The sequence below is a fragment of the Coregonus clupeaformis genome, chromosome 6 (genome assembly GCF_020615455.1).
Source record: "Coregonus clupeaformis isolate EN_2021a chromosome 6, ASM2061545v1, whole genome shotgun sequence".
Taxonomy (NCBI): Eukaryota; Metazoa; Chordata; class Actinopteri; order Salmoniformes; family Salmonidae; genus Coregonus; species Coregonus clupeaformis.
The window spans coordinates 52,140,375-52,153,835 of record NC_059197.1 but is presented as its reverse complement, the minus strand read 5'-3'; the positions used below and the strand labels follow the sequence as shown (position 1 = coordinate 52,153,835).

Genomic DNA, 13,461 nt, shown 5'->3' with positions numbered 1-13,461 from the left:
CTGCTCTCTCGGAGTAATCACTCTGATTGGAGGGGACACCATTTCTAGAGCAGCACAGGGTGCAGCATTCTGATTCGCTGAGAGAGGGGTAAGCTGTTTTCTATGCGTGTGAGTGCGCGTGTGTGTGTGTGGCAGTAGAGTAGTTGACATGGCTTCTCCCTTCATCACACACAGAGTTCAGAGGTCAGCTCCAGCCTGAAAGCACAGACAAATCAAAGCAGCGAACCCCTTGCTTGAGCTCAGTCGATAGATTACTCAACATCAGAGCTCGACAAAAACAAGCTGTGATACTGTTGACAGTGTCCCGCTCCGCCACCTCAATGTTTACATGGAAGAAGCCGTTAGAGACTCTGACCACTGACAGTCTGGAAGGACATTTGTGGAGTTTGAATAGCTGTTATAAACAGTCTGGGGAATTTTATAGGCTAGGTTAATAGCCTAAAGCTTGGGTAGGGGGCTGAATTGTCTGCTCTGCTGATAACATTAGGGTCCCATGTTATCCTATCATGTTATCCTATGGCCTTTCAGCAGTGCAGTGATTGTGTAGTTAGCTAAATGTCCCTTGGGATACCGTCTCTAGTGGATACAGATCAAACACAAAGGATTCAGGCCACCAAACAGATAACCATCCCCTTGGTGAAGAATTAATTCCTTACTGCTCAGCCTTCATCTTGTGTTTGTGACTGTACTGAGGCTGAAGACCTAATAGTGAAAGAATGGGTGGGTGATGTAATGTTTTGGTTTGCTGGACATGTAGGCTAGCTAGGCTTAGGCTACATCTGATGAATCACCATCACATCTTATCTAGGACTGGCAAGGTGAGATCTACTCTGGTGGGATTTGGGGGTCAAGAAGACCATCAACAGTCATCAGGAGCTAACCCACTAGTCAGTTCATCACTGCAGTATGCATGAAGTAAGCTTATAAAGCAACTAACCTAATATTGTGCACAACAAGCCCTTGTGTGAAGTTTGAAGCCACAGGGCCTGTAGGTTATATTCTCCCCCCAGGTGACAGTCTCACACACCCTTTCTGAACTATGTTACAGTGAATGACAGTCTCTTTCCTATACTTGTGTTACACCAGTCACTTTCACCTTATGGTTATAGCAGCACGTTTTTTGGCTGCCTGTGACAGTGCCATCCCATGGTATCCCATACCTTGAAATTGCTGGAGTTGACCCAGTTGGTAGCGACACCATCCACCATTCTGTCCAGCATGGTCTGGTCCTGCTCCAAGTCCTGGAACTTGTCCTTGTCCAGGATGGAGTCTATGATGTCCTGGCCCACCTGTAGTCTCCGACCCAGGTCCTTCTGCATAACCTGCTCCATACAGTACTCCATATTCCACTCCATAGTGTCTCACCAAAGGTATAACGCCACAATAACACGGGACAAAGAAAAATTTAAAGGCCTATTCTGCTCACAGAGAAGTGTAGGGTAGGCCTATATTCCAGATATATTACACACTTTCCTATATAAAGTGTGTAATGTTTATCCCAAAAAGTTGACCCTTTATTTCAAGGGTATGCTGTGGAGATGAAATCTCGGGGAAGGCGAGAATGCAGAGATAACAGCAGTCCAGTCAGGAACTGTCCAGAGGTTTTAGGTCACTCTTGTGTTCCAGATCAAACTACAAATATGATCAGTCGTGGACAAGAGGACAGCAACGTGGACTGATGATGAAGAAGAGGATTGCTGAAATGATTGTACTTCATTCTTCAGTAATTATTTGCTTTCCTATGGACCTAAAATCACAAGAGGATACAGAAGTATTATAACAAGTACTCCAGACAATAGGCCTTAGTGTAACACAAACACAGGCTAAGCAAAACAGTGTAATTACAGTCAGTGTAACAATGAGTAGCTAGTTAATAACAATAGTATTTAGCTGGACTACTGAACTGACAAATACACACTAACGTTACACAGCAATAAAACCCTATTTTTATTGAAGCATCAATACACAATTGGCTTAGCTAACGTTAGTTACCTAGCTAGTTAGCTGGTTACTTCACGTTGTGAAAGTTGCTAGCTAGTGTTTAGCCAAGCTAGCTGGCTAGCTTAGTAAATTAGGTAGCTAGCTAGGTAGCTTTTGTGCTAAGCAAAATGGATAGCTAGCTAACTTGAAATAGGACGAATTATTTGCTATACAGACAAATAACAAGCTAGCTAGTTAAAACATTACAGTTAAATTGTTAGCTAACTAGATTAAATGTAGATATCAATCAAAGCTGAATCAACACAGCAAACGTAGCTAACGCTAGCTAGCTAGATTAAGCTAACTAGTTAGCCACTAGCTAGCACGCCAAGCTGTTTCACCGTCACTGGCTCCTCCAGCTAGCTAGCCAGCTAGCTTCCGTTGGCTAACTGTCTCTAGCAGCTACCAGCAAACATTTAAATCATGCCAACAAATATCAGCGGTCAATTCATTTAGACTACAATTAAGCAATTGTCGTCACTAATTTACCAAGGGATTATTAACTAGCTAGTTAGCCAATTACCAGTAATCTGCATCCAGACGCTCGTCTCAGCTCAGATTCGTTCGGAAAAAAATCAAGAGCCAGGATACTGGACATCCAGCAGTAGTAGCAGGCGATGAACCCACACGTACTGTATGCGTGGAGCCAAGTACAGTACTCAGAGCAGACCGTTATGTAGCCTGCTCGCTAGCTCGATCCAATATGTGATATCATTTAGCTAGCAACAGTTATAAAAATTAAAAAAATCTGCTAGCTACATTAGCTATTTGGTTACATTGTTTATAGTAATAATTTCCAATGAAAGTCATACATGTGTTGCTTGTTTGCACGCCAACAGTGCCCTCTGCTGTCTATTACAGAAAGCTCACTCTCACTTTCAAATATTTGATTGGAAAACAGTAACACTGACAATTACAAGAGTTTGTACAGTGTGTTGTTTTGTATCTCAAACAGTTGTCTTATTTTATAATAAAGCATTTGTTAATAAAACACTATGTGTGGAATAACACTATTTCACTTTGTAGAAATAGCTAGCCTAGATCGAAGATTACAAAAAGTAAAAAAGGTATGGGAATTGTGTCCGTTTGTATGAAAAATAACTATAGAAATGTTGGAAATGACTTAAGTAATTACAGGTGTTATTTTGTTGCACTAAACACTCGACAAAGAAACAAATTAAATAACTATCTTATTTTTAAATTTTAGTACAGATCAATGTCCTTCTAATGGAGTGTCTCTCCCACTTGTCTCAGTACCTACCATGTTTGTGATTGGCTCCAGATAACTCTAGTTTTCACCTGGCCAAAGGACAGAGACAGTATCTTATATGTTGACTGATGAGGGCGGAGAAGTACAACCCTCCACCTGTTGGGGAGCTACCCACTATCGTCTCCATCCCCCTCTACAACCACAACCAGCTGTGTTTAAATTCAAGTCCATTCAGAGAACTGTAGCAGTATCTTGACCAAAAAGCTCAAGGAGGCTGGTTCCATCGCCCTTTGAACTTTAAAACAGCTCAGGTGTTAAACACTGGCTATTATGGGATGACCTGATCTTAGAACTTGGTCCTCCTTTTTAAAATAATGTGACCGTAAACAGTTTGTCAGTAGAACCTCTACATAATATTATAGCGACGCTCAATATGTTTAATGAACCACCCTTAAAATTATTCATTTTCCACATGATTCCTTGTGTTTCAACATCACAAATATGACAAAGATATTACTAACGTGATGAGTATCATATGCCTCAATTACATAAATACAATCTCATTCTTGTTGACACAATGTCCCTTTTCTTTAATGTCAGAACTGCATACATTGCAAATAGTATATATTGTGCATCACTTAGACATCATTTACAAACACCAACAAATGTGCAAATAACTGTTTTCTGTACCAGTTCCAAGTTACAGTAATGTTGAACAATAAATATAAACAGCTACAGTAGTGTTCAATTGCTCGAGATAATGACAATCGATAGTTTCGCAATACAGTAACAACGGATGGATGGATGGATTTGGATTTGAGAAAAATATGGAATTATCCTTCAGTATGAAATGACTAAGAAAGAGAACCAAGTGTGGCTGAATCCACACAACCACTGTGGCCCGTCTGGACTGACAAGTATAAAATAAAACAAAAATAACAAAAGTGAGGCAGGTTCAATATATCGTTATTTTCAACAATACATTCCCTTGGCATATAAAAACAAAACCTATGAAACTGGTGAGGGACAACATGGAGTGAAAATTATAAAGTAACAAGAAAAACAATGGACTTGGTGGCGCTTTCTGGTTCAGCTTTCTTTCATCCAAAGTGCATTCTTCATTGCAAAAAAAATATACATATATACACATACCCTGGATAAACTAAATCAACTGACATGATATGCTGTCTTCTAGTAAATACATACAGTACCAGTGTTAAAACTATGTTATTACAGTTCAATATTGAGAAACATTTGAGAAGACGCAAATGTTAAAGTAACGTTAACATGTGAAATATACCCTCGGAACAATGGGTTCTAAGGGCCACCAACTTAACATTGACAACTTAGACTCAAGTCAGTTACAGTAGGCGTTGAAGCTTCACTAAAAACATAAATATGGTGTCAGCAGCACATCAAACTAAAACAACAACTGTCATCATCCCAGACATAAGGTGCTTCCCTCCTTGCCATGATTGACACCTCTTCCTTCCCCTCTCCATCCTGGTCCTCACACCCTGTTCATTCATCTTCCTTCCTTCATTCATTCTTGACCAGACACCATCTTCCTTCCTTATCTCTCCTTCCTTGTCCTTACACCCCTCTTTATTCATCCTTCCATTCTGGTCCACACACCCCTCTTCCTTCATTTCTCCATCTTAGTCCTGATCCCCCTCTTTCTTCACCCCACTTTCTCCATCCCTCCATTCTAAACACTGGGGGCCTGTTAGTATTTGAGAGTGACTCATCTTCATTACAGGTTACAGTAGCGTTTCACTATTTACAGTCTGAGGGAGGGGAGGGGCAGAGAGGTCCTGGGGATAACAAAGCATCTTCTTCTTCTTGGGCCGCTAGTTAAACATTATGGATTCTGGGTCCTGGTTCATCATCTGGGCCATGTGACGGAGGACATCCTTCTTAGTGATGATGCCCAACAGACGCCTAGAGAGAGAGAGAGAGAGAGGAGGGGGGGGGGGGGACAAATCATTCCACCATCCAATAAACCTCGGAATGATTCAACAGAGTCTATGGTCTTCATAAATCTAACACCAAAGTAAAATGAGCCCATTTTAGAATACTGGGCCCGTTTTCCCAAATGCATCTTAAGGCTAAGTTCATCGTTAGAACCTTTGTAGGAGCATAGTTAAATCTCCGAGCTGTTTCCCAAAACCCTCGTCACTACAGTTGCCCTTAAACGCTTGTTATTTAACTACTGCCTCAGACCACTAAGTGCGTCGTTAGATACTTTTTTGCCCTTTATACACAGAAGATCTCAGCTAACACAAAATCAACTTGTTTATCTGTCTTTCTGTGACCGCAGACAACATCAGCTCGAATGTGACTACAAATACAAAGTTGCCAATGTCTTTGCAATTGTTACAAACAAGCGAAGGATATAAAGATGCTTCAAATGAAAACCAAGATGACTGTATTAAAAGATACATACAGTATAGACTATAAGGAATTCATTTCAAGTTAATTCAATTGAGTTTTATTTAGCTTGTAGGCTACGCTACTGTCTGTAATTTTTGACTCAATATATTTCATGATGTATAGCCTACATGTGCGCAATGATGTGCCAAATCTTGATTTAGTGCATTATTATAGGGTAAGCATTAGAATAAGGCGCTTCAATATTTGTAGCCATAGGTGATAATATCTCATTGGAGCTGACCCGTCGTCAGTATTGTGGAATCATTCTAATGTTAAGGTAAGGTTTGAAAGGGAGAACGCTGATCCGAGAGCAGCGCTGCCTTTCTTTCGATCCTATTAGTCTCAACACATGCCTCAACAACGCACTTACATTTACATTTACATTTTAGTCATTTAGCAGACGCTCTTATCCAGAGCGACTTACAGTTAGTGAATGCATACATTTTTTCCTACCCCCTGTGGGAATCGAACCCACAACCCTGGCGTTACAAACACCATGCTCTATCAACTGAGCTACATCCCTGCCGGACATTCCCTCCCCTACCCTGGACGACGCTGGGCCAATTGCGCGCCGCCCCATGGGTCTCCCGGTCGCGCCGGCTACGACAGAGCCTGGATTCGAACCAGGATCTCTAGTGGCACAGCTAGCACTGCGCTGCAGTGCCTTAGACCACTGCGCCACTCGGGAGTACTTAGCGACCGCTCTATCTGCGTGGTATTTTGGGAAACGCACGTTACATCTTCCGCCGTTGTAGAAAAGATGCATCGTTAAAACAGTCGTAAGCCTAAATTCCATCGCTATGGGAAACCGGGCCCTGGACTGTATGTCGCTCATGGGCAACTGCTCGATGACTAAAATGTGAAACATTCTAAACTAGCAGAAACTCTGGTGGATGAAGACTATGTTAGGTTGGTTGATTGGTTGATGACAGACTCACTCGCTTCTGGTGACCAGACACTGTCGGAGCCGCAGCTCGGATCACTAGACCCCCATAACCCTCACCCGCACACACTCATCCCTCACACACACCCCTCTCTCAGCCTTACCCGCTCCTGGTGACCAGACACTGTCGGAGCCCCAGCTTTCTGAAGATGTCCACCACAGTCTCCATGGGGGTGTGGTCTGTGACGGTGAAGGGGCTGAGGTTGAGGATGCGCCGCAGCTTCAGGGGCTGGGGGTCGCAGGCCTCGGCCACCTGGGGGGTGTCCTCCGTGAAGTAGACCACAGAGCTGCTCACCACCCCGTCCTGCTTCTGACGGGCAGTCTCTGAGAGGGAGGGAGAAATATCAGCTGTGACTCCTCAGACACCACAGGATAATGCTCAATGAACTGACACATTAAATACAGTGTTCTTCGACACATGCTGATGTCTTTCTATGTGACTTACAATAGCTATGATCCCAACTTCCTATTCATGTTCTCCAAACTATTATGTTTGGTGTTTAGCCTGTCATTTCACAGTGAAAACAACCTACTGTAACAGTCCCACTATTTTGTTCAATGGAAGCAGGCCTTTAAGCACAACAGATATTGTTGTTGTAGAGGGAGGCCAGAGAGAGGTGGTCATTTTGGAAGTGGGCTGCTCATTTGAAAGTTTGATGGAGTGGGCTTTTGCTGAAAAGCTTCTTAAATACCAGCCCCTTATATCACGCTTGCACAGCCTTGGATATGACTGTAAGTCGGTAGCACTGATATTTGGCAGCCTTGGCCACGTTACATAGGCTTACAGTACGTGGCCTTCAGATTGCAGGCCGACCTAAGACTTGAGTAAAGCAATTAGCAAGGTACTGTTCTCTTGCAGGTGTTATGGGCATCCTAGCTGTATGGAGAAGGTGCTTTTTGTATCCTTAAATGTCCATGCATCCAAGACCTTCGAAATGTTTGAATCCTTCTTGATTGTAATGTGATTTCTGGATTTGAATAAAGTATTTAAAATGTGTGTGTGAGTGTGTTTGTGTGTGCGAGATCCAGGGTTAATGTCTTACTGATGGCCACAGTGAGGTCCCTGCGCTGGACGAAGCCGATGAGGCGCTCCGACTCTCGGGACACGACCACGGGGAAGCCGTTGTAGTCGGTGTCCTTGATGAGCGTCTCCACATCCTCCACTGTGGTGCTGTCCTGGGTCAACACGGCCAGGGGTGGCTCACTGCGCCTGGGACGCATCACATCTGTGGCCAGGGTCCTGTGTACGGATCACATATTAGGAGCTCTTAGGGTCTGTTTCTCAGACACAGATTAATCCCACTCCTGGAAGCAAAAACATGCTCAAAGTATAAAAATATATTTTTAGTTCAGGACTATGCTTAATTTGTGTCTGGTAAAACCAGTAGTCAAGGGATGACTCTTGACTACTGCAGGGTTGAGACTTGACTAGGGGCGAGGTTCCTCCCCTGAGAAGGAGGAACGACAAAGTTCCTAATATGTATGCCGTAATACCTGTGCGTGAACTCGTCCCTGACGTCCAGGTAGGGGTAGCCATTGAGTTGGATGTGGGACTCGTAGATACCCTCCTTCCCAAAGGCATCCGCTACCCACTTACTGGTGACGGCTGCGGCCATGAGGGGTACGATGTACTCCAGACCACCGGTCAGCTCAAACATAATGACCACCAGGGACACGGTCATCCTGGTCACACCTCCTATAACAACAACACAAAGGTGTCAACCTAATGACCTGAGTGTTTATTTTATAAAGTGTGAAGTAATCCCGCCCTGTTTCAGTCTGTTTTCTTCCGTTTGGTGCCTAATGAACACAACCCTAATGAATAGGGACTCACCCAGACATGCGGCAGCGCCCACCATGGCGTAGAGCCCTGGGGTAACACAGTCGGCTCCGGGACGACACCAGTTCTTAAAGATGATCCAGTCGTGGTGGTGGTAGGCCATCTGCTCCACAGCGATGCCCACGATTCGCCCAGCGATGGCCCCCACAGCCATACTGGGAATGAACAGCCCAGACGGGATCTGGAGACAACACAGAGGACATAGAACAACATGGCGGAGAGGTGATCTGAACACAACAAATCAACCATGAGCACGGTTATCCTACTCACAATATCTGGGATCCAAACTTGGTAACACTTTATTTGAAGGGAGCTACATAAAGGACCTAACACTTTCATATTTCATAACCCACACATAAGCAGTTCAGTAGCATTTCATAACTGCTTACGTCAGTTAACATAACCCTATCTAGCCATGCCGCACAGCATACTGACCTTCATGCCGAAGGTGAAGATGGTAATAACTATCTTAAAGATAAGAGCCAGGGCCAGCTGCCACAGAGCGGTGTAGACCCCGGGTCCAGCAGGGCGGTCTGGGATGTCGTCCACCGGACGGCTCATGTTGGGGTTATTAACGTAGTCACACAGCTGAGAGGACTCCAGCGCACCGCAGTCGTTGAACAGCTCTGAGATGAGCTCGCTGGTGCTGCGCCGCGTGTACGGGTTAGGGAACGCCAGGACCGCGGTAATACCCGTTATCACGATCACCTTAATCAATCAAATGTATTAATAAAGCCTTTTTACATCAGCAGTTCTCACAAAGTGCTTTACAGTAAACTGGCAAAGACCCCAAAAAGCAGAAACTGGCATTACATTTGAGTCATTTAGCAGATGCTCTTATCCAGAGCAACTTAGATACAATCAGTGCATTCAACTAAGATAGGCCAAATCACAATCATTGCACTAAAACATTCTTATAAATAGCTACTATTTACTAAATCAGTGCTGAGTAAGCAAGTAAATCAATGCAAGAACTACCCTATGGGTCCTGGTCAAAAGTAGTGCACTATATTGGGAATAGGGTGCCACAGTTAGTTACCTCTAGGACGGGGTACTTCCCCAGCAGAGTGGTCTTCCTCCTCCTACACCAGGCGATGTTCCCCCGGATGAAGAGGGTTCCCCAGAGGCCCCCGAACACCCCCAGCAGGATGAACGGGACCAGCTCAGCCATGTACCAGGGGGTGTGGTACTCCACGTAGAACAGGACCAGTCTGCTGTTGCCGAACGGGTTGATGGCGCGCAGGGTGAAGGCTGCCACCAACGCAGCGAAGAAGGAGCGCCACAGCGTCTTCAGAGGGAAGTAGTAACTCACCTGAACAGGACAGAGATACTTTAGTATTTACAAGGAAATGGATCCAAAATAACAGCAACGTATCTGGGAGTGAGATGGAATTTGATTGGACACAGCAGGTGATTTCTAATGGACTTAAGTATACAACACCTCCTCCAGGCTGAAGAGAACTCCTCCAATCGGAGCTCCAAAGGCCACTGACACCCCAGCGGCAGCAGCAGCCGATAACACCTGCACAACAGACAAACCGAGTTACATACAGACTACACAAAATATACTTGGATAAATTGTTTAATTTCTCCAAATTGTATTATTTCCCCAGAAATGGGAGCGTAATGGGCTACCACTGTACCTCTCTGCGCTTGCCCTCGTTCTTGCTGTACTTGGAGAACAGGGAGCAGAAGAGGTTACCACAGCAGCAGGCCACGTGGACCAGGGGTCCCTCCTTCCCCAGGCTGAGCCCGGAGGACACAGCCAGGACCAGGGTCACCGTCTTGATCAGCAGGGTCCACTTCCCCAGGTACCCCCGGATGATGAACCCACTCAGGATGGTCTTGATCTACACAAGACGACACACAGCATCCCCCTTTGGTATAACCTTTGCAACTGTGCAGTTATCTGAAATGAATAAACACTCTTAGAATGCTCTTCAGCCAATCAAAATCTAGTATTTAAAATACTATAGTATGGTTATTTTCTATTATTGAACGCCAACATTTCAAACACTCACCTCAGGAATACCTGACCCACAGGCGTAGGGGGCAAAGACTCTTACTAGAGACACAGCCAGGAAAGAGAATAACAGCGCCCACAATACATACAGGAAGTAATTCAACACATATGCCCCGGCACCCTGGAGAAACAAGAACAGGTGGAATATATGGGTTTAATGACCTGATACACAATCATCCCACTCTCTATCACAACAAACACCAAGTTAAACCTCAGAAACTGAGAGTAGTTACATTTCCCCAAGCCACATCCCTTAATCTAGCCAAGTGACGTCTGTCGTTCGTCGGGCTAAAACACAAACTCAGTATTGTGGCTTTATAGAGGATATCTGGTTAACGGTCATTGATCTGCTGACCTCGGAGTGACCAGTCATCAGCTCGGCCCACTTCTGCCACTGCGGACACTTGTCTCTGTCGTCAAAGGTGGTCTCGTTGGAGGTCCAGCAGCACTGCTCATGGCTGTAGTAGAACGCAGACAGACACACCCCTTCTTTTAGATCTGTCATCCAGTCCACAGCCAGGTCTATCACTCCAGCCAGCGTACCTACATGGGAGGCCACACAGCATGAGACCACAGATCACTCTAAGAAAGGGAACGGGCATGCCTATCAAAAGGATCCAGACCAGACGTGGTATTTCACAACTCTGGCTGTGTGACTTTTGATTGGTTGTTAGAGAGCCATGTCATGTGTTCATGTTTGTGCAATATGAATCTCGGCACCCAGAAGCAAATCTCATGTGTGCCATATCACAAGAGACTAGTGTAGTACCAAAGATGTAAGAGCTTTGCAGGATGCCTCTGTCTCTGTGGTTCCTACCTGTGAGCATTCCTATGAGCAGCATCACCACCCATCCTGACCAGGCATCCAGAAGACTCTTAATCAGCTCCCAGTAAGACTCCTTACTCTTGGTGGTGATCTAGAACAACCATCAATTAACCATCAATGGAGGTTCAATGGATCATCAGGTTAAATTAATGAGGTGGACATCAATAGTTTTTCTATGATGATGACGATTATGACGATGAAGAGGATGAAGAAGAAGAAGAAGAATTATATCCTCTGGGGATGAAGAAGAAGAAAATGCTTAGAGTGTAGAGCTGTGTGTGTGTGTGTGTGTGCCCCTCACCTTCCTATGGCGGTCTGTGTCGCGTGACTTTTCCCGGAGCCAGTCAATGGTGTGGAAGTCTTCATAGGTGCCCACGTCAGGGAAGGGCTCATCCAGGAAGTCCATCAGGTTCCCAGTACCATTCATCTCCTCTGAGGGAGTGGCCCCAGTACTGCTGGCCCCTGGTCAGAGAGACGAAAGAAGATTTCTTATTGTCTAATGCAGGCCTTCACACACTTCTGCTTTATCCCAACACCTCCAAAAGACACACACACACACACACACAGAGGTTGAAGAGACCGCGAACCCAGCCAAGTCAGTTCTCCGATCCTCAACACTGTATGAAGCACTATGCTGCCAATAATGCCCATGAAATGTATGAAATTGTAATTCTTGGGATTCGGGTCACCAGACAGACCTTGTGATACTATGTCCAGATTAATTTTAGCTTCAGTTTGGACATTTGTCCAGAGCAGACAGTGGCCCTATTTTCATGTTCTTGTTATTGATCATCATATATTTCACATGTATTATTTGCATTTTACTGCACATAACTACATTAGTAGCTTACTTGGATACATGGTCGCTATAATTCTGTCATTTTTTTCTCATAGGGTAGCTACGTCATGCAGAGGCAGTGAAAACAGTAACGTTACTGAGCAGTCAAGAATACAAGAGTAAGCTAGCTACATGCGGAACTTGCGGGCCATGCTTGAATACTGAATTACAAATCATTGATCAGTGACAGTGACAGAGGCCTTCATGTAGCTTTTAGATATACCTAGCTAAAGCAAGTAGATATGGATGTAATAAGACCGCTAACGTTGCTGCTAGCTAAGATTTGGCCAGATATCATTGCGTCTCCCTTTAATCAATATGGCATTATTAGACATGCAATGAAATTCACGCTTACCGTCTCCGTCCATTGTTCACACGATCCGACTTCTCAAAATAAAGACATCTATATCTCTTAGCTATATAATCACCAATATTGAATGCATTTTGATACGGTGATAGGTTGTCACCAGCCAAACCTGTTTAGAAAATAGAGAGAAGTGGACGTCATAGGCTTCTGCTTCCCACAATGCATTTGCTCAACCTGTCAACGCATGAAGGTGGACTTGTGAGTAGGGAAATGGCAGCACCTTGTGGCTGAAAGAAAAATCTAAAATGTGTATCCGTTTATTCATCTCAGTGTGTAGGCTACTGTTCACTCACAGAGAGACCACCAGACCACTAAACTGCCTCTATAGAGGGTTATTTGTGTGCTATTGTGTGTTGAAAATGTTTGTTCTTCTCTTCTTGACATGGCCTGCATATTCAGCCGCCTACTTGGGTCACAAGCTCTGTATGTCAGAGATTTGATACAGGAAAAAGGAATGTATCACCGGATATTGTTCCAAATCAAATAAATGCACCACTTTGAATACCTCTGTATAGTAAAACAATCACTTGATTTCTTTAAAATAGCAGTTAATAAACAGGCTATTGAATGTATTTGATCAGTTCAGAGTCTCCTAAATCTCTCCTAAATCTATAGATGACATGTAAATGCCCTAGTAGCAGCATAGCTTGTTTGGTCTTTTTAGTTGATATAGCAACCAAAGTGATGTCTTCTCCCATTTCCATCAGCCTTATTTTTAAAGGTACACACAGTCAGTTGTATTCTTATTTAATCTGGCAACCCTCCATGGGGCCCCACAGTTTCTAAAGAGACAAAGCTAGTGGTGAGAGGAAGAAGTCATTCCATAAACTTAAAAAGCATTTTCATCCTCTGTCTGTCTGTCTGTCTGTCTGTCTGTGTGTGTGTGTGTGTGTTCAGTGGCATAATGCCCCCTCAGATCGTCCTGTTTTTTAATTTTTTTAAATGTTCAATGAATTACTCAACTTCATTTTTAAGCACATGTTTTATCATCATTATTTATG

General features: G+C 44.1%; 2 protein-coding genes across 20 annotated transcripts in view; both read right to left on the bottom strand.

Annotated features, from left to right (window-relative positions):
- LOC121530687 (CLIP-associating protein 1-B-like) overlaps positions 1-2,805 on the bottom strand; it is a 43,245-nt gene extending 40,440 nt beyond the window's left edge. For all 19 annotated transcript variants that reach the window (XM_045220879.1, XM_045220886.1, XM_045220883.1 and 16 more), the window contains exons 1-2: positions 2,504-2,805; positions 1,161-1,747 (exon numbers count right to left, since the gene is read on the bottom strand). In XM_045220879.1, the coding sequence (XP_045076814.1) occupies positions 1,161-1,355 (195 nt within the window). In that variant the 5' untranslated portion in view covers positions 1,356-1,747; positions 2,504-2,805. The remainder of the gene's footprint in view (positions 1-1,160; positions 1,748-2,503) is intronic.
- A 948-nt stretch (positions 2,806-3,753) lies between these two features.
- On the bottom strand, positions 3,754-12,611 carry LOC121587195 (H(+)/Cl(-) exchange transporter 4). Its single transcript, XM_045220878.1, has 14 exons — positions 12,449-12,611; positions 11,557-11,717; positions 11,247-11,346; positions 10,785-10,972; positions 10,428-10,550; positions 10,050-10,256; positions 9,848-9,928; positions 9,446-9,718; positions 8,842-9,114; positions 8,401-8,587; positions 8,061-8,262; positions 7,610-7,806; positions 6,671-6,890; positions 3,754-5,131 (listed from the first exon to the last, which is right to left on the bottom strand). The coding sequence occupies exons 1-14, from the start codon at positions 12,459-12,461 to the stop codon at positions 5,041-5,043; spliced, it is 2,316 nt and encodes a 771-aa protein (XP_045076813.1). The 5' UTR covers positions 12,462-12,611; the 3' UTR covers positions 3,754-5,040.
- Positions 12,612-13,461: the final 850 nt, after the last annotated feature.